The sequence below is a fragment of the Odocoileus virginianus genome, chromosome 30, assembly GCF_023699985.2.
Source record: "Odocoileus virginianus isolate 20LAN1187 ecotype Illinois chromosome 30, Ovbor_1.2, whole genome shotgun sequence".
Taxonomy (NCBI): Eukaryota; Metazoa; Chordata; class Mammalia; order Artiodactyla; family Cervidae; genus Odocoileus; species Odocoileus virginianus.
The window spans coordinates 26,103,710-26,126,937 of NC_069703.1; the positions used below are offsets into that span (position 1 = coordinate 26,103,710).

General features: G+C 43.9%; 1 protein-coding gene and 2 pseudogenes across 1 annotated transcript; 1 reads left to right on the top strand and 2 right to left on the bottom strand.

The window, feature by feature from the left end:
- Positions 1-247: 247 nt before the first annotated feature.
- On the bottom strand, positions 248-2,314 carry RNF228 (ring finger protein 228). Its single transcript, XM_070458699.1, has 2 exons — positions 1,931-2,314; positions 248-1,488 (listed from the first exon to the last, which is right to left on the bottom strand). Exon 2 carries the CDS (start codon positions 1,371-1,373, stop codon positions 339-341), a length of 1,035 nt encoding a protein of 344 aa, XP_070314800.1. The 5' UTR covers positions 1,374-1,488; positions 1,931-2,314; the 3' UTR covers positions 248-338.
- Positions 2,315-8,079: 5,765 nt separating this feature from the next.
- On the top strand, positions 8,080-11,980 carry LOC110148668 (peptidyl-prolyl cis-trans isomerase D pseudogene; annotated as a pseudogene).
- A 2,941-nt stretch (positions 11,981-14,921) lies between these two features.
- Positions 14,922-19,623, bottom strand: LOC110148654 (small ribosomal subunit protein uS17-like; annotated as a pseudogene).
- Positions 19,624-23,228: the final 3,605 nt, after the last annotated feature.

The following is a 23,228-nucleotide window of genomic DNA, read 5'->3' on the forward strand; positions in this document are numbered from 1 at the left end:
TTTGCAAATCTTCGCACTCCGGAGAGGGATGGTTGTGCATTCTGGCGAGGATGAGGGAGATGCATGGAGGGGGCTGACCTTGAAGAGTCCACGGAGACGCGACTCCCCACCCGCATCCCTGCCTCCTCGCTTTCCCTCTCTGGCCCAGCGCGAAGTGGACGGGAAAGGCCAGAGAGGCGGAAAACCGAGGCTCCTCAATGGCCAGGCGGCGAGGGGGTGCGCGTCCAGGGCCGGAGGGGAGAGGGCGGAGAAGCTCGAACGCAACGGGACCAGAGGCCCCCACCATTAGGGCCGCGCGGGGCTGCAGGTGCGCGAGGGAGGCCAGGCGTGCGGCCCCGCTACGTGCCGCTCCTCCGCGCGCCGCTCGCCGCTGCCGCAGCCCGCGCCCTCGGGCCGCCACCGCCCCCTGCCGAGCCCGGGGCCGCGCCCTCGGGCCGGTACTTGAGCCAGCAGATGATCCAAGTGATGACGACCGAGAAGAGCGCCAGGATGCTGGCCACCGACAGGCAGATGGGTCCCACGGGCGAGGGCGAGGGCGAGCCGGCTGCGGGGGCTGCACCAGGGGGCGCCCCGCCCCCCGGGGGGGCCCCGCCGCCGCCGCCGCCGCCGCCGCCGCCGTAGTGGTTGACGAAGATGAGGCCGGTGAAGAGCAGCACCACCATGGAGAGGAAGGAGAAGACGACGCACACGCAGCCGGCGGTGAGCGCGGCGCGCTTGCAGTTCTGGCAGCTCTCGTAGTTGCCCGGCGCGCGCAGGCCGGCGCGGGCGTGTGGTCCTCCGGCCGCGTCCTCGGAGGACGGCGGCGGCGGCGGGGCCGGGGCCGCGGCGGCCGACGGGGCCGAAGTGGGCGCTGGGCGGCGCGCGGGCAGCGGCGGGAGACGGTCCTGGGGCAGCGGGTCGTGCGCGGCGCGGAGGGCCAGCGGGAAGGCCTCGGCGAGCTTGGTGTTGTTGGGCAGGCCGTGCACGCGGCTGTCGGGCAGCGGCGTGCGGTGGCGGCACACGGGGCAGGCGATGGCGCCGGGCGGGCCGTGCCAGGGCGGCGGGCGCGGCGTGCGCTCAGGCGCGGCGGCGGTGGCGGCGGCGGCGGCGCGGAGCTGCAGCTGGCTCAGGCACTCCTGGCAGAAGGTGTGCAGGCACGCCAGCAGCTTGGGCGCTCGCCGGTCTGCGTCGAAGTAGTTGTAGCAGATTTTGCACTCGTAGTCCTCGAGCGGAGGAAGGACGGGGACCGTCACCGCGGCGCTCCGGGCTCCCGAGTCCCCGCCGTCCCGGGCTCGCGCCGCGGCGCCCCCGGCTCCGGTCGAGCTCCCGGGGCTGCTGGTTGGGCTCCGATCGCCGCAGCCGCCGCCGCCGCTGTCGCTCGCCGGCGCTGCCATAGCATGATCCGCCCCTCATCGGGGGCAAGGTAAGGCGCCTTCCTCCCCCTGCGCCGCCGTCTCGGCTCCGGGCGGGGAGGAGGCGCTTCTGCCGCCCCCGTCCGGCTGCTGTCGCCTGGCGGGGGAGGCACCGCTTGCTGGGCCGGGCGGGGGCGCAGCGGCAGCCGCATCCCCCCCCCCCCCACTCCCCCGAGGAGGCGCGGGCGTCGCGGTCCCTCCCAGTCCCTGGGAGCCTCTCTGCCCAGTCCCCCTTGGGCCTCTCAAGGCGACTTCCCTGGCCGCTTTGGATGTCGTAATTGAGAGTAGAGGGCGGGTGGGGAGTTGGGGGGGGTGCGATGCGGGAATGAAATTTGGGGTGCGGCTGCTTAAGGACCAGACGCCAGTGCAACACCCTCCTCACATTCAGAGGGGTGGTGGGAAACCTGGTCCTCCTTTTTCCTTCTCCCTCTCGTTCGCCCCCTCCCCCTACACCCTTGCTGTTTTGTGTTTATCTTCCGGAGTCGGGGGGCTGCGACCCAGGTGGAGCCTCCGCTGCCCCTGACCCCCCAGGAGCTCACCGGTGATGTAATACAGGACCCGCGCTGGGAGAGGAAGCGGCAGACTCCGCGGTGGCGGCAGCGGCGGTTCTTGTCCTTCGTGAAAACCGTGATCTCATTTCTCCGTCCAAGGGCGAAAGCCAGTCATCGCCAAACCTTTTACACTTTCCGCTTTTATTAGCAAAGCCCAGGCGGCCCTGCAGCATTCTTCTCAGGGTGGGAGCCGAGAGATGGCATTTTTCCTTTTAACCATCTAGAGGAAAATTTGGGAGCTGAAAAGTACGTTTTCCTCCCCTGAAACATTGCTTCCTGAAGGAGGCATGAAGACACAGACTCGCTGATTTCCTGACACTGACCTTTAGGGATGGGTCGCTACTTGGTGGCCCTGCATGTGTTTACAGACCAGAGTGGGGAGATGTTATTGGCACAGAGGTTCACAGAATTTCAAGGTCCAGCTTAAATCCACCCCTGGCATCACTCCCCACCGTGGTCGACTTAAACTTTTAACACACACATGTAGAGAGCTGAAAACTCCGTGAGTAACAGAAGACGGATCTTCTTGATGTTATTAATTAAAAACAAGCGAAGCCGATGTGAGTAGGTTAGGAAGAAGTAGCACTTGAAGGAACACTCAGCAGGGTGCAGGAATGGAGGATGGGCATCTGAGGGGTGATGTTGAGATATTCCTAATAGGAAAGTTCTGTTCCTCTGTTTCTCCAGGTTGGTCCTCACTCTACGAAGAGGAAACCTCCCCAGCCCCAACAGGGAAAGGAAGGGAAGAGCTCTGTGCGTTCCCATGAGATGAGAACATTCCCACTTTCCCTCTGGAGTCTCTGCAGCAGAAAGCAAGATACCCCAGGGGATATTTGTGGAAAGGATGAATGAATGAGAATCAAGCTGAAGGAAGAGAGAAGCTGAAGGCAAGGAAGCTACCAACAAACCACCAGTGTACAGACCAAAGATGGAATTGTCATAAATGTCATGTTTCCATGACACTTGAAAATAAATAGACCTTTTACTCTATGTGAATAGTGAATGTGATTGACATGGTAAGTTTGAGAGACCTTAGTTGAGGCTCATTAAAAACCATGAGCTTTCCATTTCCTAGTTTCAAATTTTACTTTAAATTAAAAAAAAATTATACTTTAAAAAAAAGTGTATCATTTTGTGATGGAGGCTGTGACAAGCAGAGGGCAGGGTGATGAATATCAGAAGAAGACCCTAGTCTGGCCTTGGAATAGTACAAAGTTTCACAAACCAACCTATTGTGGACAGACTTAAGTTCCTGTCCTCTTCCTGACCTTGTCTCTCTTTCCCTCCTTTAGCTGTTTGATTGTGAAAAAGCCTCTGAAATTGCATTTAAAGCACAGTTTTAACCTGGTTCTTCTAAATACTTTAAGCCCTGAGCAGCTCTAAGCTGAGAAGATAGACAATGCTGATATAAGGGGAAATTTTTTTTTTTTTTTATATTTATAGTTTTGACTGTGCTGGGTCTTTGTTGCTGCAAAGGCTTTTCTCTAGTTTCAGAGAGTGGGGATAGTCTCTGGTTGCGGTGGGCAGGCTTCACTTGTTATGGAGCAGAGGCTCTAGGTCATGCAGGCTTCAGTAGCTGCAATATGTGGCCCAGTAGTTGCTGCACATAGGGTTCTAGAGCACAGGCTCGAGAGTTGTGGTGCATGGGCTTAGTTGTTCCGTGGCCTGTGGGATATTTCCGGATCAGGGATCGAACCCATGTCTCCTGCACTGGCGGGCAGATTCTTTTCTACTGAGCCGCCAGGGAAGCCCAAAAAAGAAAATTTTAAAACAGGGCATGGGCAGAAGAGAAATTCAGAAACATGAGGGGCTTGTGTGCACTTGTGTGCTTATCCATCCCACCCACCCAGTTCCTAAGACACTGGCAACCTCCATGTCAAAGGGGACTGAAAGCGTTCCGAAGATCTACACATTTACATGTGGTGTGCATTTGGACAAAACATTTAAGATTTCAAAATGTCACTGTATTATGCATTCTCACCACTGAATGGAAGAACTGAGGAATGGAGCATGCAGCTCCACCAGGGTTCCTCGGCCTCAGCTGTTGACATTTTGAGCTGGAGAATTCTTTGCTGGGGTTGCTGGTGTGTGCATTGTCAGATGTTTTGCAGCATCCCTGGCCTCCATGCACTTGATGTTAGTAGCAACCCTTTGCAATGGTGACAACCAACAATGTCCCATCGGGGCATTATCACCCCTGGTTGAGGATTTACACAATAGCCACCGGTTTGGCTAAAAGGAAATCAAAAGCAGAAACATCTCCCAAGTATTAACTGTGCAAGGAAAGTCATCAGCATTACCAGTCAAAGTAGTTAGTTAATAGTTATGGTCTCCCATAGCTCATGGTCACTTGGATACCACGGCACTCTTTGAGAAGTCCAGGCTTGGATTTTGTCAATAATATAGTCTGTTGATGGGGTCATAATCAATTGCCAGAATTTGGGTTAACAAGACTGGACTTTACTCTCTGTTTGACTAGTGTTTTTTTTTTTTTTAAACCAGCATCTCCAATTATTTTATATCCTAGTACCAGTCATTCACTTTTAGGACTCTCAAGGTGTCACATGGGGTTTTGATTGGTGGAATGAGGGACTATTCATGAAGAGTATGAGTTTGCGTGACACAGACCACAGATATCCTCTCTTATAAAGCCCGGTGCTCACAGTGTTACCCGCAGAAGCATGTACTGAAGTTGGTCCTTCAAGCAGGAGTTTCCACTACAGTGAAAGATATGTTGAAAGACATCATATGTCAGAAACAAGGAACTCATTTATATTAGGATTTGAATTGACTTTGCAAGAATCCTGCTCATGCCTTGACTATATTAGACACTCAGTATTTGCTGAGTCATTTTCTTTTTGAGGACCTGAGAAAATGTGAGGCAACAGTGGTTTCAGGTAATCTCCTGTATATATTCCCTCCATATAAATAGAGCCAATATTTAAGTTTTGGGGGCAGCTATTTCACAAAGGACTTAGTGGGGAACAGAGAGTGGGGATTGACTGCTCTGGGTCTGAATTTGAGATCTGTTGTTCTTCACCTTCTTTATAGCATTGGATTGCTAGTTAGCTTTTCTGTGCCTGTTTTCTGAACTGTAAAATGGGCATAAGAATAGTTACCTCCTAAGTCTGTTGTGAAGAGTAAACATGATGTACACATAACATACACAGAGAGTTCCCAGCCCCTGTTAATACTTACTATTTATGGTCAACGGTTTCTATTCCTAACCTCAATAATTTTCTTAAATGCCCTGTGACAGAGGCCCAGAGGGTTTGTGTCACCAGTACAAGGTGACCCAGCCAAAAGAGGTAGAGTGGTCCAACTCTTCCATTATTTCAAAGGTAGAGATACAGGTAGCATCTCCATCAGAAGGACCAGGAAGAGGCCTGACCTGTGAATCTCACCATGCATTATTGATCTGTCAGCTGAAATAAATAAAGCTCTGCATAAAATAGGAGGACAAAGTGAAATCTCATTGGTAATATTGGAAGAACAAATGTATAGATGGATAACGCCACTCAGAAGCAAGTAGGAAATGAGTCAATCAAACAGTTGACATTTTCAAATACAAACTGGGTTGATTCGATCTGACATTTATTGAAGTCCTATAATGGAAGGCATTATGGCTGTGTGATAAGATAACCTGGCTTCCAGAAACCGAGAGTTTAATAGAGGATATTAAGCTGATGTGCAAAACCAGGAGACAGAATGAAGCAGGTCTGTGGTCCAGGGACAAGCCTGGTGAGAACAAGGAGTGAGAAGTTATTTCTGCTGTGGGATGAGGGAAATTTCTGCAGACTCATGGTCAGTGAATTAGGGATTTAAGGAAGAGGCAGAGAGAAAGACTTTCAAGGCAGCAGCAGGGAAAGTGTGAATGCTGAAGGCATGGTAAGGAGCCTGCTTCAGCAGTTACTTGCTGTCCAGGAAATCTCAGAACCATACTAGCAAGGCTGGACTTAATTTTATAGACAACTGGACATACCACCTCAGGGCCTGGCAGGAGTGTCCGTGGGAGTGTTGGATGGAATTGGAATTGTCTTCATCAAGAGAAAGCATAACAATTAAGAGGTTACTTGAGGAGCTAGAGCTCTTTGCTATATATTGCAAAGATAAAACTTTTAAGAGTATTCATGCAATAGAACTATTAGATGACTGAACAATTCCACTCCTGAGTACATATCCAAAAAAAAACCATTTTAAAAGATACACGCATTTTGATGTTCATAGCACCATTTTTCACAATTGTCAAGATATGGGGGCAGCCTAAATGTTCATTAACAGATGAATGGATAAAGAAGATGTGGCATATAGAGAGAGGAGCCTGTGGGATACAGTCCATGGAGTCTCAGAGTCAGAAGCAACTTAGCTAGCATGCACGCACCCTTGATATGATGTGTTGAGAATGGCACTTTCTGTGATATTCCTCTCAAAAATCCATAATCCATCTAATCATGGAATAAAACACAAAGCAAATCTCAATAGGACTTTCTACAAAATAGCTAACCAATACCACTCAAAAGTGCCAAGATCATCAAAAAGAGAGAAAGTCTAAGAAATAGTCACAGCCAAAAGGAGCCCAGGTAGACAGGATGACTAATGTGGTATAATATCCTGGAGGAGAGACTGGAACCAAAAAAGAGATATTAGATAAAGACCGAGAACATATGAATAAGGCAAGGACTTGAGTGAATAATCGTGTATCAATGTTGGTTAATAAGATAACTGTGGCATATTAATGAAAGATATTAATAATAGGTGGAACAGTGTGGAGTACATGGGAATTCTCTGTTATCTTTGCAATTTTTCTATAAATCTAAAACTATTCTGGAATTAAAGGCTTATTTTTTAATGTGATCAGTTTATGGGGATTTGCAATCACAAGCCACTAAAATTCCCTAGGATAAGACATATCAGCTCACTGTGCATTTGTTTCATCTCAAGTAAAATCCATTAAGCAAACTTGAAAAAAATGTTCCAGGAAAATATCTGAAAATAAATGGGAAAATGTCTGAAAATAAATCAGAAAATATCTGATTTATTGCATTAGTGTATCTTAATACTTAGAGTAGGCAAATGATGCTGATTTTTAAATATGTATAGAAGTAGTGCAATTACTTTAAAGAAACTTCAGAAAAGAGAGTTATACCCCAAAACTTTGGCATAAATATTACTATCACTAAATTTTTTCTTAGAAGCAAATGTTTTTCCATAGTTGGGGTAATAATGTACGTAACTTGCTTCACTTTGGTTTATTCATTCAGAGTACTATTTATGGTGTCTACTGTGTGTCAGACACTGTTTTTGAGTTTGGCGATGTAAAACAGACAGTGAACAAAACAAAATGCTTGCCTTCATGGAGCTTGTAGTCACATGTATGTGTTATATAAAAAAATAAATGAAAGTATTTAGTAAAATGACTACTGGAAATTTTCCAGTTTTTCCTACATGACTGTAAATTCAAGAAAAGTCATGTACAGAAATTCCAGATTTTCCCAGGAGTCATGTATAGATGTGAGAGCTGGACTGTAAGGAAGGCTGAGCGCTGAGGACCTGCTGGTTTTGAACTGTGTGAGGCTGAGAGTCCCTTGGACAGCAAGGAGATCAAACCAGTCAATCCTAAAGGAGATCAAGCCTAACTATTCATTGGAAGGACTGATGCTGAAGCTGAAACTCCAATCCTTTGACCGCCTGATGGAAAAGACCCTGATGCTGGGAAAGATTGAGGGCAAGAAGAGAAGGGGGAGACAGAGGATGAGATGGTTGAATAGCATCACCGACTCAATGAACATGAGTTTGAGCAAACTCCAGGAGATAGTGAAGGACAAGGAATCCTGGTGTGCTGCAGTACATGGGGTTGCAAAGAGCTGGACATGACTGAGAGACTGAACAACAACAATAATATGATAGTAAGTCTAAAGTCCTACAAAGAAAAATGTAGCAGGATAGGAAGACAGAGTGTATTGGATTGTGGAATGGATGGTTTGTTTTTTTAAATAAGGTGGCCAGGAAGGTGCATCTAATAAAGTAGTATGTGAGCAAAGACCTTAAGGAAGTGAGGGACAGTGTGGCTCTTCAAAGGAAGAATACCCTGAGCAGTGAACAGCACGTGCAAATGTCCTGCGGTGGGAGTATAGTCCATGCGTTCCAGGAACAGCCAGGAAGCCAACGGCAGAACAGAGTGAGTTGGGGGAAAGATAGGGTAGGAGGCCACAGAGGAGGTCAGGGCAGGGATGATCTGGAATTGTTAGAGTAAAATGAAAATCCATTGAAAGGTTTTGAGCAGAGAAGTACATAATTGATTTAGGTCTGAAAAGAATCAGTTACTGCAGTGTGAAGAATAGCTTAGAGGGGACAAATTTAGAAGCAAGAAACCTGGATAGGAGGCTCCAGTTAAGAAACTAGAGAGAAAACAGTGCTTGGATTGGGTGAGACTTGTTGGATTCTGTATGTGAAGGTAAGGCCAGCAGGATTGGTGTGGGGGAGAGAGGGAAAGAGCATTTTTCAAGATTTTTTTTCTGAACCCCAAAACCCCAAACTTATATATATATATATTTTTACTCAATAGCAATCATTAACCTAACAAATATATAATAAGCATTTCCCATAATATTGATAATTTTCATAACCATGACATCTTTGATCTTTTTGCTTAAATATCACATCAGAGATGCTTACTCTGACCCCTTCTGATCTAAAAAATTGCAATCCCCTCCCTTCCTGATATCCCTCTTAACCTTGATTGGTGGGGTGCAAGCTTCTCAGGTGGCACTAGTGGTAAAGAACCCACCTATCAATGCAGGAGACATAAGAGATACGGGTTCTATCCCTGGGTTGGGAAGATCCCCTTGAGGAGGGCATAGCAACCTACTCCAGTATTCTTGCCTGGAGAATCCCCATGGACAGAGAAGCCTGGCACGCTACAGTCGATAGAGTCACAAAGAATCGGACACAACTGACATTAGCATGCACACAGTGCAGATTGAAAATGTGCAGCCCTTGCTTAAAAATTAACAAGAATTTTAAAAAGGCTGCCAGCATAGCATTAAAATAAGAGAGAGGCCCTGATAAAAGCAGGGTCCTGTCACAAGCCCACAAGGCCAGCCCTACATATTCATGTCATATATTTAATTAACAGATTTATTTACTGTGTATCTTTCTCTTTCTTTATGTAAGCCTACGGAGAATGGGGATTGTTTGTGTTTTCTTCCCTTCCATATCCCTAACACCTAGAGTAGTACCTAGCATGTAGCAGACACTCAAAAAATATTTTGGAATAAATGATTTTTAATGGCTGATTAACCATTTATCTAATTACCCTATCATAATTTCCTTAAGCCTTCTTCCATCAGTGGATATTTGGGTAAAATATTTGGCTACTGCAAATCACATGGCAATTAAAAATTTCGTCATCTAGCCCTTTCCATATTTTGGATTAATTCTCCAAGGCTGATTCTCAGAATTTTTGTCGGCCATCGTCCTCAAAAAATATTTTACAAAATATTATTAGCTGATGACTTCACATTCTATTAAGCATAAGCCTTTAAACAACTGGTGTTTTTTTATTTAAGAACACATTTTTATCACCCAGGAAAGTACTTTTATTCTGTTAACATTCATGTTTATGAAGGAATAAATTTTTTTTAAAGAAGAATTTATTTTTTCTCTTCAAGAGGATCATTGTAGGTGTTAAAATCATTCTTCTACCTACTGCTTGTTTTAATTTTATTTTACTGAGATATCAGTTTAAAAAAAGAATGAGTAGGTCAATCTTATACTTCATATAATTAATTTATCCCATTTCCTCACAGATGTTCTTGTTTCACTGGATTTTTGATGTCTCAGTACTTTGTCATTACTTTATGTTGTGATGGTTAAACTATAGTTTATGCAAGAAAATACATATCTGTCATGCCTCCCAGGGACGATTAGAAGTTGCTTTTTAAATTTTTCAGTTCTTTGTAAGTGTAATTATTAGAGGTGCCACCAAAAGAGGAAAGCCAGAGGTTCCAGTTGTTGGCAATCCTGTGTATTTGTTATCACTTATGTGAACCTGTGAAGTCTTTGATACCCCAGAGCTTATACCAGGTGGCAGGTTGATTGTACCACCGTTGGGCTTTGTGTCAGTGGACAGTCACTAAGGCCAATCAAGTGTCTGCATACCAAAGCTAGACAGGATCAAGTCTAAACAAGTTGGGAGACATGTAAGAAGCTCACAAACTCTTGTATCTTGACATTTTTTTTATAAGAAACTTGAAAAATGGCTTTTATGCTCTTAAATTTGCTCTTAAATTTTTGAAGTATTATTTTGCAATGCCTTCATTTTTCTACTTCCATTTTATGATCAGTGTGCTAATACAGAACACAAAGGTCCAAATTGCTTACCCAGGGTCATCTGGTAAGTTTAGCTAAAATCAAAATCTGTATGCCTTCTGGAGCTTTTAGGGGGAAGTTCATTCCCTTGCCTCCTCTAGCTTCTAGAGCTGTCGGCATTCTATGGCTCGGGGCCACATCACTCTGAGTTGACATCCCTTTTTACTCTGACTCTGATCCTCTTGTCTCCCTCTTAAGGACCCTAACCTTGGGGTTAGGATGTGTACATCTTTAGGGGCCATTATTCTCTTGGCCACAGCAACTCTGTAGCCTCCCAAAAGCTGCTCACAGTTGGTGACTGGCCCTTAGATTGCAGCTGTCCCAGGCCCCCCATAGCTGCAAAAAGGCTGAGGGCTCAATATCCTTTCTGGCCCTCCACTGGGTTACAGTACACCAGTTGGAAACTTTACCATAAAATATAAAATAATGGGTGACTTTAGGGTTCGAGCTTCATGGTGACCACGCGGTGTTACGAGGCAGTCGTACACGCGTTCTCAGGCTACAGTGTCGCATCCATCCCCCCAGGCTAAGCCCTCCAACCCCAGTAACCCTCGAGTCTTCGACGTGGACATCGGAGGGGAGCGAGTTGGTCTAATTGTCTTAGAATTGTTTGCAGATATTGTACCCAAAACTGCAGAAAATTTTTGTGCATTGTGTACAGGAGAAAAAGGCATTGGACCCACCACTGGGAAACCTCTCCATTTCAAAGGATGTCCTTTCCATAGAATTATTAAGAAACTTATGATTCAGGGTGGAGACTTCTCAAATCAGAATGGGACAGGTGGAGAAAGCATTTATGATGAAAAATTTGAAGATGAAAATTTCCATTATAAGCGTGACAGGGAGGGATTGCTGAGCATGGCAAATGCGGGCAGCAGCACCAACGGCTTCCAGTTCTTCATCACCACTGTTCCAACTCCGCACTTGGATGGGAAGCACGTAATGTTTGGCCAAGTGATTAAAGGAATGGGTGTGGCAAAGATTCTAGAAAATGTGGAGGTGAAAGGTGAAAAACCTGCCAAATTGTGCGTTATTGCAGATGCGGAGAACTGAAAGGAGGGGATGACTGGGGAATATTCCCAAAGGATGGACCTGGTGACAGTCACCCAGATTTCCCCGAGGATGCAGATGTGGATTTAAAAGATGTAGATAAAATTTTATTAATATCAGAAGACTTAAAAAACATTGGAAATATGTTTTTCAAATCCCAGAAGTGGGAGATGGCCGTTAAAAAATACACAAAAGTTTTAAGGTATGTGGAAGGCTCCAGAGCTGTTGCTGAGGACGCAGATGGAGCAAAGCTGCAGCCTGTCGCTTTGAGCTGCGTGCTGAATATTGGTGCTTGCAAACTGAAGATGTTTGCTTGGCAGGGCGCACAGCTGTCGATAGCTGTTTGGAGGCCCTTGAAATAGACCCATCAAATACCAAAGCACTGTACCATAGAGCCCACGGATGGCAAGGATTGAAAGAATATGAACAAGCATTGGCTGATCTTAAGAAAGCTCAGGAGATAGCACCAGAAGATAAAGCTATCCAGGCAGAATTGCTGAAAGTCAAGCAAAAGATAAAGGCGCAGGAAGATAAAGAGAAGGCAGCTTATGCAAAAATGTTTGCTTGATGAGGAATTCAGTTTTGCTTCAGTGTGCGTTGAGTGTATGAATGAGGAAGACAGTTTAATGGCTCGTCTGTTCAGTGTGATCACTTCTGTGCTCCCTCTGATGCTTCGGTTCCCCATGTTTACAGTCCAGGGATATGGATAGGGGCTTGCTCTTTAATACACCAGTGTTACAAGCTACAATGGTGTTGATTCCCTTTTCAGTGACTCTCTGCATTAATCAAAGGATAGTGGTGTCTCCAGCTTGTTTTTAAACTCCTAAAGACACATCGTGTTTGAATAAACAGACAAAAGCTTGAAAAAAAATATAAAATAATGTAAAAGCAGATTTCTCGTCAGAGGAACTGCCAGTACCTGTGTTTATTTTCCTGACAACTTTCTCCTGTGGCCGAGTCTCCTTTGGAGGAATTAATACACACACTACGCCCCCTCCCCTGACCCCTTCCCAGACGGGAGATCAGCCCTCCGCCCCTGACTAATGGGAATTCATGTATCCCAGCTCCCTCTCCCCTTGAGTAAGTTGATTCTGAGGCATGTGTTCTCTCTCTGCTCGCAGAGTCTCCCCAGAATTTAGCCCCAGAGTGATGGCTGGATTGACAGTGCACCCGTAAGAGGCTCTTTCCTTCCCTGCTTCCTATTCCTACTCCCCTACTGCTGTGTCCTTGGGATCACCTCTTATCTCAAGGTCTGTTTCTGGGGAAACCCAAGTTAAGATGTGGGGACAAGCTTGGAAATGGAGAGAGCAGAAAAAGAATGTTCAGACTCATTTGCAAAAGCTTTCTTTTTTTTTTTTTTCTTTTAAATATTTATTTAGTTATTTGTCTTCACTGGGTCTTAGTTACAGCAGGATCTTTTAGTTGTTGCTTACAGCATGTGGGATCTAGTTCCTTGACCAGAGACCAAACCCAGGTCCCCTGCACTGGGAAGTCAGATTCATAGCCACAGGACCACCAGGGAAATCCTGCAAAAGCTTTGCTTGTTGAACCACTCCTGAAGTAAAATCTGGAGTCGGGAGGTAATAGGAGCTCATAAATATATTTTAGCATGAAGGTTTGTGTGTCATTTTCAGAGTGTATCCTGGGGAGATTCCAAACCCAGAGAAGGGAGTAAAATGGCGCTGGGGCAGATCGGTGCAGAGAGGCTCAGACACACCTCACCCACCACCAGTTGCTTGATGCTCCAAAGCGCTCCAGGATTGCACGTGGAACATCCTGAGCCCTGGGTGGGGTGCAGAAGTCAGATCAGAGGGAGATCCTGGCTAGGAGGGGGAGGAAGCAAGTGGACCTCAAGAGCAGAAATCACAGCAGCTCAGCATTAGGTGCACCAAGAACCAAGGTAGGATGATAGTCACCTGAGCAGGAGCCAGGAAGGACCCTCTCGCTCTTTCCCACCTCTTGCCTCTGCTTTCCTTGAATCCATGTGCCATTCAGAATGAAAGGAAGAGGAGAAGGAAGAGAACCACAATCCTAAAATGACTGAACCCTTACCCCCGTAAAAGGTGATGTTTAAAAGTGGAAGAGAGGTGACTGAGTTAGCAAAATAAGTTTGTTCTTTTGCTTTTAATAAAAAAAAAAAAAAGAAAGGAAAACATCTTAAAGAACAAGAATAGTAGAAGTTTTCTTATGCAATTTGATTATGTCCCAGAAATGGTCAGTTAATCAAAAAAGCAAAGAAAATTGGGGAAGGGGATGCTTATAAATTGGGAGCATAAAATATTGCACCTAGCATTAGAGAAGGTATTTCATTTCCCATTATTTAACTATGGTCCACCATTCATTCACATGGCACCATGAGAATAGCCATAGGGAACAATAGGTTAATTGGATAATGTGGAGCAACATACACCTGTTAACAACAACGAATGTATTTTCCAACCCTCGCACGTGTGTGCAAATGTTTCCCAGAGCTGCTGGCCTTTTATGGCTCTAAGAAAAGAGGAGGGTGAGTATCATCTTGGAAAAGAGAGGGACTCGTGAGGACAGTGGGCTTCCCAGGTGGTGCTAGTGGTAAAGAACCCTCCTGCCTTTGCAGGAGATGTGGGTTTGATCCCTGCATAGGGAGGATCCCCTGGAGGAAGGCATGGCAACCCACTTCAGTATTCTTGCCTGGAAAAACCCAGGAACAGAGGAGCCTGGCAGGATATGGTCCATAGGGTCACAAAGAGTCAGACACAACTGAAGCACTTAGCGCGCGCGCGCACACACACACACACACGTATGAGGAGCACTAGCCCTAGTGGAAGGGGTCTGAAGGGAGAAGGCTTCCAAAAGAGTAAGGTGTCACACAGGTGTGTTGTGTCACGGCTCCCTCCTGTCTCCTTCACCTGCCAGTGAACCCATGCAGGTGAGGTGGAGACCCAGAACTTATTAGGCAATATTAAGGACTTACTGTTGATTTTGTTTGTTATAATAATAGCAGTGGGGTTAGGGAAAATGTTATCTGCTATAAATGTATCCTGAAGGATGATCAGAATCAATAATCTTGAATGGCTCCCAGAGATTAAAGTGGGGGCAATTTTAGCATCGTAGATTTTCCCTGGTGAGGAGAGGCCCTGTCTCCAAAACCTGTAACTCTTTGAAAAGATCTAAGTAACAAATAGAGATTGTGCCTTCTAAGCCAACTCGCTGCAGGCTCACTTCTAAAATGCAGTTTCTTAACCCTGTTATCACTTGGCAACCTTTGTACGGCAAAGGCAAGGTAAACCGGCCGTGCAGGAAATGTACTTTTCTCCAAAAGGTCTTTCTGCAGGCCGGGACCGTTTTCATCAACTCTGTATGGTGGATAGAGAAAAAAGTTTTTCCTCGTACAAGTCTGTCCTTTGATCAGATGCTATAAAAAAAAAAAGGTCGCAAATGCGTTAAATAAAAGCTTTCTCTTTGAGCTACGGATCCTCTCTTTGAAGAACAAAAGTAAGGTACAGTATTTTTATTTTATTTATTTATTTATTTTCACAGACCACAGCAAGTTTTATTCATCATACTGCTCTGGAGACAGACAGGCTCACTTTAACATGCTGTCCTCTTGGGCTTCTTCTGCCAGTTCTGCCTCAATGAGCCTCTGCTCATCCGGCTTCTTTTTCTTCTCAGCTGCTAATACTCTTCTCCTCTTCTGCTTGGGGTTTCAGGTAACGGTAGCGCTTGGCTCTGTAGGCCACGCCTGCAGAGAAACACACCGCAAAGCAATGGCTGAGCTTGATAAGCCGAGAGGGACCTGCACGGGCAAAGCCATTTTGTCCGTGACCTTTGCACCGGAAGCACAATCCGGACCGAGGAAGATGCCGCAAGGGTCCAGAAAAGTGTATGAACAGGGGTGTAGTATCAGCACTTCTGGAACGTCTTGGTGCCGGCAGCCTTGATAACCTTGAGCACGTTGAAGCGCACCGTTTTGCTTGGGGTCGTAGGTCGACACCGTTGAAGTGAGGGGAAAGGTGCACTTGTACTTTCGGATGTTCGGAGGTAGTCTCGGCTAATGACGGAATCCTCTGCATCTTCATCATGGTCACCATACCAGATAGAATCTGCCCTCAGAGATATTAAAGGGCACTTCTTGTCAATCTAAGTGCCCTCCATGGCCTTCTTCAGTATCTTGAAGCCCAGACCAGGAGCTTCTCCTTGCCAGTTTCCCCAAGCAGGACCATCTTCTTATTTTGAAAGATGATTGGTAGCTTTTGGTACCCACTCTCAGTCTGAATGTCCACCACCTTCACTGCAAAAAAGGTTTAAAGGGGGGGGGGCAGGTAAAAGGGGTACAATATTTTAATAAGAAAAGCAGCTTCTTGGATGCCACAAATAGGAGTAAATGATGCTGCAATCATATCCCATTTTTCAGTAAGGTTTGTTCTGGCTTTCTATTATAGCAGAGCATAGTGGGCCCAAGCCCTTGACCCGTTGCTCTGGGTCATTACTCATCTCTGTTACCAGGCAGTGGGTCCTGCTCCGCCACTGGACACTGAAGCAGTGGGCCCCGCCTACAAGCAACCAACAGTTATGGAATTCTAGTTCGTGAGGGGAATCAGACCACAGTGGAGTGGTGGTTGTGAGATGAAGAGTCAGGTAAGGGGCGAATCCTGGCTTCTCCTGGAAGCCCTCCAGCTCACCCCACCTTGGGCCAGCAGGTGAGCTTGGTGGGGGCCCAGAGAACAGACTGGGCACAATGTCATGCAGAGCTCCAAAGCCCTCACTACGGCCTTCCACTAGCCTTGGCCCAGGCCTTGAGGCAGCAGTGAACCTCTCCCCTGTCCCTGTCGCAGTGACCTAACAGTAGTGGCAGTCTGCCTGGGTCACAGTCTGTGGGACCTGGTCTCTCCGCTTTGGGTGACCTGAGGAGCCTGAGGGCTAGTTGGGTTGGGCACCTGGCTCCCTCAGAGATGACAGCTGGGCAGAGTCTGGGGACCTAGCCCTGAGTGAGCTGGCAGCTGAGCTGTGCCTCCTCTTAGCTAGGACTGGGGCCTTGGAAGGTGAAAGTTGTACCTTGGAACCTTGCCCTTTCTTGTCAGGACAGAGAATAACGTTCGTTTGGTAGAGATTTACAGGAACATCATTACCTGACCATGACCTGACTTCAAGAGCAAAGGATCTGACCACCAGGAAGTTTGCAACAGTTAGCCATGTTCCTCCCCCACCTTTTGCTTTTAAAAGAGCTTTGATGAAAGTTTTCAGTAACTTTGTGCTTCTTAGGGCATGAGCCACCCATCTCCTTGCATGGCCCTGTAATAAACCTTTCTCTGTTCCAAACTCCAACGTTTTAGTATTGTTTGACCTCACCAGGTGTCAGGCACATGAACTTGTGTTTTTGGTAACACTATCACAGCAATGAATCCCTAAACTCTAAAGACTACCTGAATGTTGTGAAATACTAAAGGCATTTGAGTTTCCAACCTAATACCAGAATTGTCTTAAGCTCTAGAGAGTTTAAAGGCCAAAGACGGTATGTGCTAAGTTGCTTCAGTCGTGTCTGATTCTTTGTGACTCAGTGGACTGTAGCCCGCCAGGCTCCTTTGTCCATGGGATTCTCCGGCCAAGAATACTGGAGTGGGTTGCCATGCCCTCCTCCAGGGGATCTTCCCAACTCAGGGACTGAACCCCTGTCTCTTATATCTCCTGCATTGTCAGGTGACATCTTTATCCCTAGCACCATCTGGGAAGCCCAAAAAGATGGTGTAAGTCTATACATAAAATAACCATCCCTTCAACTGAAAAAAAAGATGCTGTAGGTGCCCATGAACTCAAAGGGGGGGTGAGAAGAAGGCCTAGCCTCCAAGCCGCTGTTGAATACTTTGCAAAGATCTTTGTAGTGAAAGGCTTCCCAGACTTGTGTGAGTCAAGCAAGTCCTTGATGTGTTTAATCACCAATAGCAAAATTTGAAATCAAAGGGAATTTCAAATAAAAACATCTCAGACCCATTGTGAAATTCTCACTCTTTAGCTGTCTTGTTTTCTGTTCATAATCTCTCATTGGTAAATATTTTCTCCCATTCACTAGATTACCTTTTTGTTTCATCAGTGGTTTCCTTTGCTATGCAAAAGAATTTAATTAGGTCCCATTTGTTTATTTTTGTCTTTATTTTCTTTGCTTTGGAAGACAGATCTAAAAGAATGTTGCTATGATTTATGTCAAAGAGTGTTCTGCCTGTTTTCCTCTAGGAATTTTATGGCTTCCAATCTTTCATTTAGGTATTTAATCCATTTTGAGTTTATTTTCATATATGGTGTTAGAGAATGCTCTAAGTTTATTCTTTTACATACAGAGTCCAGTTTTTTTTAGCACACTTATGGAAAAGACTGTTTTTTCTCCATTACATGTCCTTGCTTCCCTTCATAGATTAATTCATGGTGAGTGCATTGGTTTATTTCTGAGCTCTCTATTTTGTTCCACTTATCTAGGTGTCTGTTTTTGTGTTAGTACCATACTGTTTTGATGACTGTAGCTTTGTACTATTGTCTGAAGTCAGTGAGTATGATACCTCCAACTCTGTTTTTCTTTCTCAAGATTGTTGTTGTAGAAGTTATTTATATACTCAGGAAAATAATTCCTTTTCAGATATATGATTTGCAAATATTTATTCTCATTACAGGTTGCCTTTTTACTTTATGGTTGTGTCAATTTACTGCACAAAAATTTTTAGGTTTGATGTAGTCTCATTTGCCTACTGGGACTTCCAAGGTGGCTCTAGCGGTAAAGAACCCACCTGCCAGTGCAGAAGACCTAAGAGACACAGGTTTGATTCCTGAGTCAGGAAGATTCCCTGAAAGAGGGCATGACAACCCACTCCAATATTCTTGCCTGGAGAGTCTCTTGGACAGAGGAGCCTGTCAGACTATAGTCCATAGGGTCACACAGAGTCAGACATGATTGAAGCAACTTTGCACACACACACACACACACACATTTGCCTATTATGCTTTTGTTGCCTGTACTTTGGGTATCATATCCAAAAAATTATTACATTACATTCAAACTCATGAAACTTTCCCCCTTCTTCTAGAAGTTTAACAGGTCTTATATTTAGGAATTTAATCCATTTTGACTTAATTTTGTATATGGTGTAAGATGAGAGTCCAACTTCATTCTTTTGTATGTGCATATCCAGTTTTCCTAACACCATTTGTTGAAAAGACTGTTCTTTTCCCACTGGGTGACCTTGGCATCTTTTTCAAAGATAATTTGGCTATATATGAGTTGACTTATTTCTGGGTTCTTTATTGGTCTACTTGTCTGTCTACTACCACCGAGCTTTTATTACTCTAGCTTTGTAATATTTTCTGAAATTAAGACCCATGGGACTTCCAACTTTGTTATTATTTTTCAAAATCATTTGGTTATCCAGGGTGCTTTTAGATTCCATATGAAGTTTAGAATGAATTATCTAATTTCTTGAAAAATGCCAATGTATTTTGATGGAGATTGCATTGACAGTTACTATTCTTTAATATTAATAAATGTAGTGCAAAATCTCAAAAAAGTAGTGAAAGTACTGAGGCAGCAGATAGAAGCTTGATAACTAGAAGCTTGTATAGTTATTTCTTAACATCTTTTTTAAATAAAACTATCACAGAGGAAAATTATGTGCAAAATACATCTGTCTTAGTTCTATCTTTTTCTCATAAACAGATAGTTTGAATGGTCCCAGTAGAAAGAAATGAGATAATCAATTGATTCCTTTGAACATAGTGGTCATAATAATAATAATAATAATAATAATTATTATCATAGCATCATATAATTCATTTAATTTTTATATTCTATAAAGCATTTATATCCCATTAACTCCCTTTATTTTAGCCCAAAGCAGCATTTTTCAATGTTATAGCCCATTTTCCTCATTACAAAAAAGGTTTTTGTGATCAAATAATTTGGGCAGCATTGCAAACTACATTCTTCTATACCTTGCACTGAGAGATTCAAACTCCAAGAAGACCTACTGCAAATAGTAAAGAAATTTTTAAAAAAAAAAAAGAAAGAAAGAAAGAGAAAGAAATCAGCTCACTGTTGTATAAACCAGTGTTTACTAAACTTTTATGGCTCCAATTTTCTTCTTAGTAAACCAATTAATATCCCATGAATCTAAGATATGACTAAAGATTCTTGGAGCAGAGAATTTAAATGAGCAGTTTTTAAATGCTGTTTTGTAAATACTGAGATTGTTTGAAGTGGTGCAGGAAATAGGATGCATAGGACAAAAGAGCATACCTGTCATCATAAGTATTGATTTCTCCCTAACACCTATAAGCTGCAAAGCTGTGAGTGAGATTCATCATGCACAGAGACCTCAGTGTGTTTGTAATAGTTTCCATAAGCTTTTTGCATCATCTACATGAATCCATGTAACATTCTATTTGCATCAATGCCCTTGCTGAAAAAGAAGAAATGGATTCTGCGGTTATATTGAGCCAAGCCAGACTGGCTCTGTTAGACAAGATCTGCTTAATCACTGCTTCCCATGACAATGATTTTGTAGTATTTTCTATAGAGGGAAATAAAAGATAAATCGCCCTTCCTCTAGCATGGTTAATCATAACTGACTGTTTATATATTTCTCTCCCTGTCCATGATGTATCCTTCTTCCTAGCTTCTTTTAAAGAACGGCTTCTTCCAAAACACTGTTAAAGATCAAAAACCTTTAAATGATGTATTATTTATCTGTCTGGCCACACAGATTTCTACAGAGTCACTAAATCCATCAACAGTACATTCGCTGACTTAATAATAAGCAGATTTGGCTTTCAGGAGACCAAGGCAGCTTAAAGGACAAGTCCATTAGGTTTTATCACATCCACCACCAGCATGCAGGGGCAAGGTGCTCACTTTAACTAAGGGGCAGATCTATGGGTCTGAAGCTCATATAGTTTTGAGGCCCTTTTTTATTTAAAAAATTCAAATTATTAAGTAAGAAATTAAATATTCATTTAGAATTATAAACAAACACAATAACAGCAACACATTGAAAGCTGGAAAATTCTGGAGAGATCTCAAAATGTAGAAAATAACATTTTTTGATAATTCAGTTCAGTTCAGTAGCTCAGTCATGTCCAACTCTTTGTGACCCCAAGAACTGAAGCATGCCAGGCCTTCTTGTCCATCACCACCTCCCAGAGCCTACACAAACTCATGTCCATTGAGTCGGTGATGCCATCCAAACATCTCATCCTCTATCGTCCCCTTCTCCTCCTTCCTTCAATCTTTCCCAGCATCAGGGCCTTTTCAAATGAGTCAGATCTTCACATCAGGTGGCCAAAGTATTGGAGTTTCAGCATCAGCATCAGTCCTTCCAATGAATATTCAGGACTGATCTCCTTTGGGATGGACTGGTTGGATCTCCTTGCAGTCCAAGGGACTCTCAAGAGTCTTCTCCAACACCACAGTTCAAAAGCATCAATTCTTCGGTGCTCAGCTTTCTTTATAGTCCAACTCTCACATCAGTACGTAACTACTGGAAAAACCATAGCCTTGACTAGACAGACCTTTGTTGGCAAAGGAATGTCTCTGCTTTTTAATATGCTGTCTAAGTTAGTCATAACTTTCGTTCCAAGGAGTAAGTGTCTTTTAATTTCATGGCTGCAGTCACCATCTGCACTGATTTTGGAGCCCAAAAAATAAAGTCAGCCACTGTTTCCTCATCTATTTGCCATGAAGTGACGGGACTGGATGCCATGATCTTAGTTTTCTGAATGTTGAGCTTTAAGCCAACTTCTTCACTATCCTCTTTCACTTTCATCAAGAGGCTCTTTTGTTCTTTTTCACTTTCTGCCATAAGGGTGGTGTCATCTGCATATCTGAGGTTATTGATATTTCTCCCAGCAATCTTGATTCCCCCTTGTGCTTCATCCAGCCCAGCGTTTCTCATGATGTACTTTGCATATAAGTTAAATAAGCAGGGTGACAATATACAGCCTTGACGTACTCTTTGTCCTATTTGGAACCAGTCTGTTGTTCCATGTCCAGTTCTAACTGTTGCTTCCTGACCTGCATACAGGTTTCTCAAGAGGCAGGTCAGATGGTCTGGTATTCCCATCTCTTTCAGAATTTTCCAGTTTATTGTGATCCACACAGTCAAAGGCTTTGGCATAGTCGATAATTAGCTATCTGATATACCAAATAAAAGTACTGCCTGCATGTTTGATGACCTCTTCTTAGAACAATGGTTTTGCTACACTTTTTACCTAGAGAACAGGAGGAATCAGTTTCTCTCTATCATGGTGGATCAAATGAATTTTTACTTTTTAGCCACCGCATGAGGCATGTAGGATCTTAGTTCCATGACCAGGGGTTGAACCTGTGGCCCCTGTATTGGAAGCTTGGAATCTTAACCATTGCTAGGGAAGTCCTCAAATAAAGTTTTTTTTTTTTTTTTTTTTTTTTTTTACAGAATGGGAAACTTTCTCTTGGCTTCACCACTTATTATTGGTATTGGTATGTATGTTTTTAGGATTGTTGTCAATTTTAAGAAAACTTCACTCAGGTGTCTTTCATATATGAGCTGTAAGATGTCAAGATATTTCAGAGGTTTGTTGCAGGAACAAATCTCAAGCACTATTTGAATTGACAACATTCACTAACCAGCTTCTCTTTTATTCCTGATGTTGTGTCATATTATCAAGGTCATGTCAGGCCCTGAACTTTCATTTTTCAAGGTGGAGTATGTTGGTATAGAAGGTGGTGGGACCATTCCTAAAATTTGTTCTTGCACTGGGGCAGCTAACAGTAACTAAACCATACATGCAAGAGGCTGTGGACCACATAAATATTACCCTTAACCAAAACTATATGTAACCTCATCAGTTTCCTTAGTCAGGGTCCAAAAATACCATGGGCTCCTCCCATGCCACCCAGCACAAGGGGAAATATGACTGATTAGAAGTCAAAGTGGAAAGAGACAGCAGTCTCAACCATTTGTGGTTAAAATATTGTACTCCTTAAATTTCAAAAGCCCAGATGGTCACGGAAGCACTTACAAGTTCAAGTATGAAGCCTTGAAACTTAAGCTTTATTAGTTTCATGGTAAATTCACTTCTCAATTTTCTTCCACTCAATTTTTTTTCCACCAGAGCTACTGCTGTTTCTTTAGGAAGGATGTGTGTTTGCTTCTTGAACTTAAGAACCAGGTCTTAAAAAATATAATGCAAACAAGCAAGAGACATGTATCTGACGATTTTCCAGCTGACCAACTTATTGCTTTTAATAGAACAATTACTTGGCATTATGTGGATCAGTGGCTTTTAAATCTGGCACTAAATTAAAACTATCCACATAGCTTTAAAAAATACACTTTCCTTGGCCACAAACCCAAAAATTCTGATTCTTTAGACCTACATTGAGGCCCAATAATCTCCAATTTTTAAGTCTCCCAGTTTATTCTGATGTGCTGCCAAGTTTGAGAACCACTGATGTAGACAAACTATTTGGATGAATGCCTATGCCACTGAAGTTCCACGGAACTAAACAAAGGGTAAATTTACAAAGAGGTTTTTTTATTTGGTGTAAGCAAGAGTGTTGAGTTCCCCATCAAATCAACTGGATCAGCAATTAGTAAGGAGGTTATGAGAGGATTTGTATTAGTCCAGGCTTTTTGTGGGGGGGAGGAATAGAAAAACTCATTTCAAATGAGTTTAGACAAAAAAAGAAACTTATTGGCTCCTAAGGCTGAAAAACCTATTTCAGGCATGGCTGAATTGAGGTTTAAAATAGCCTACACAGAGCAATTCCCATGGAGAGAAAGCACCCTTTCAATAATATCTGTTTTGGAGTAGAGTTTTATTGCCATGGTTGAATTAAGTGTCCATTTCTGACATAATCACTACATCC

Coding starts and splice junctions, on each gene's coding strand:
- RNF228 (XM_070458699.1), bottom strand. CDS start 1,373: ATGGCAGCGCCGGCGAGCGACAGCGGCGGCGGCGGCTGCGGCGATCGG.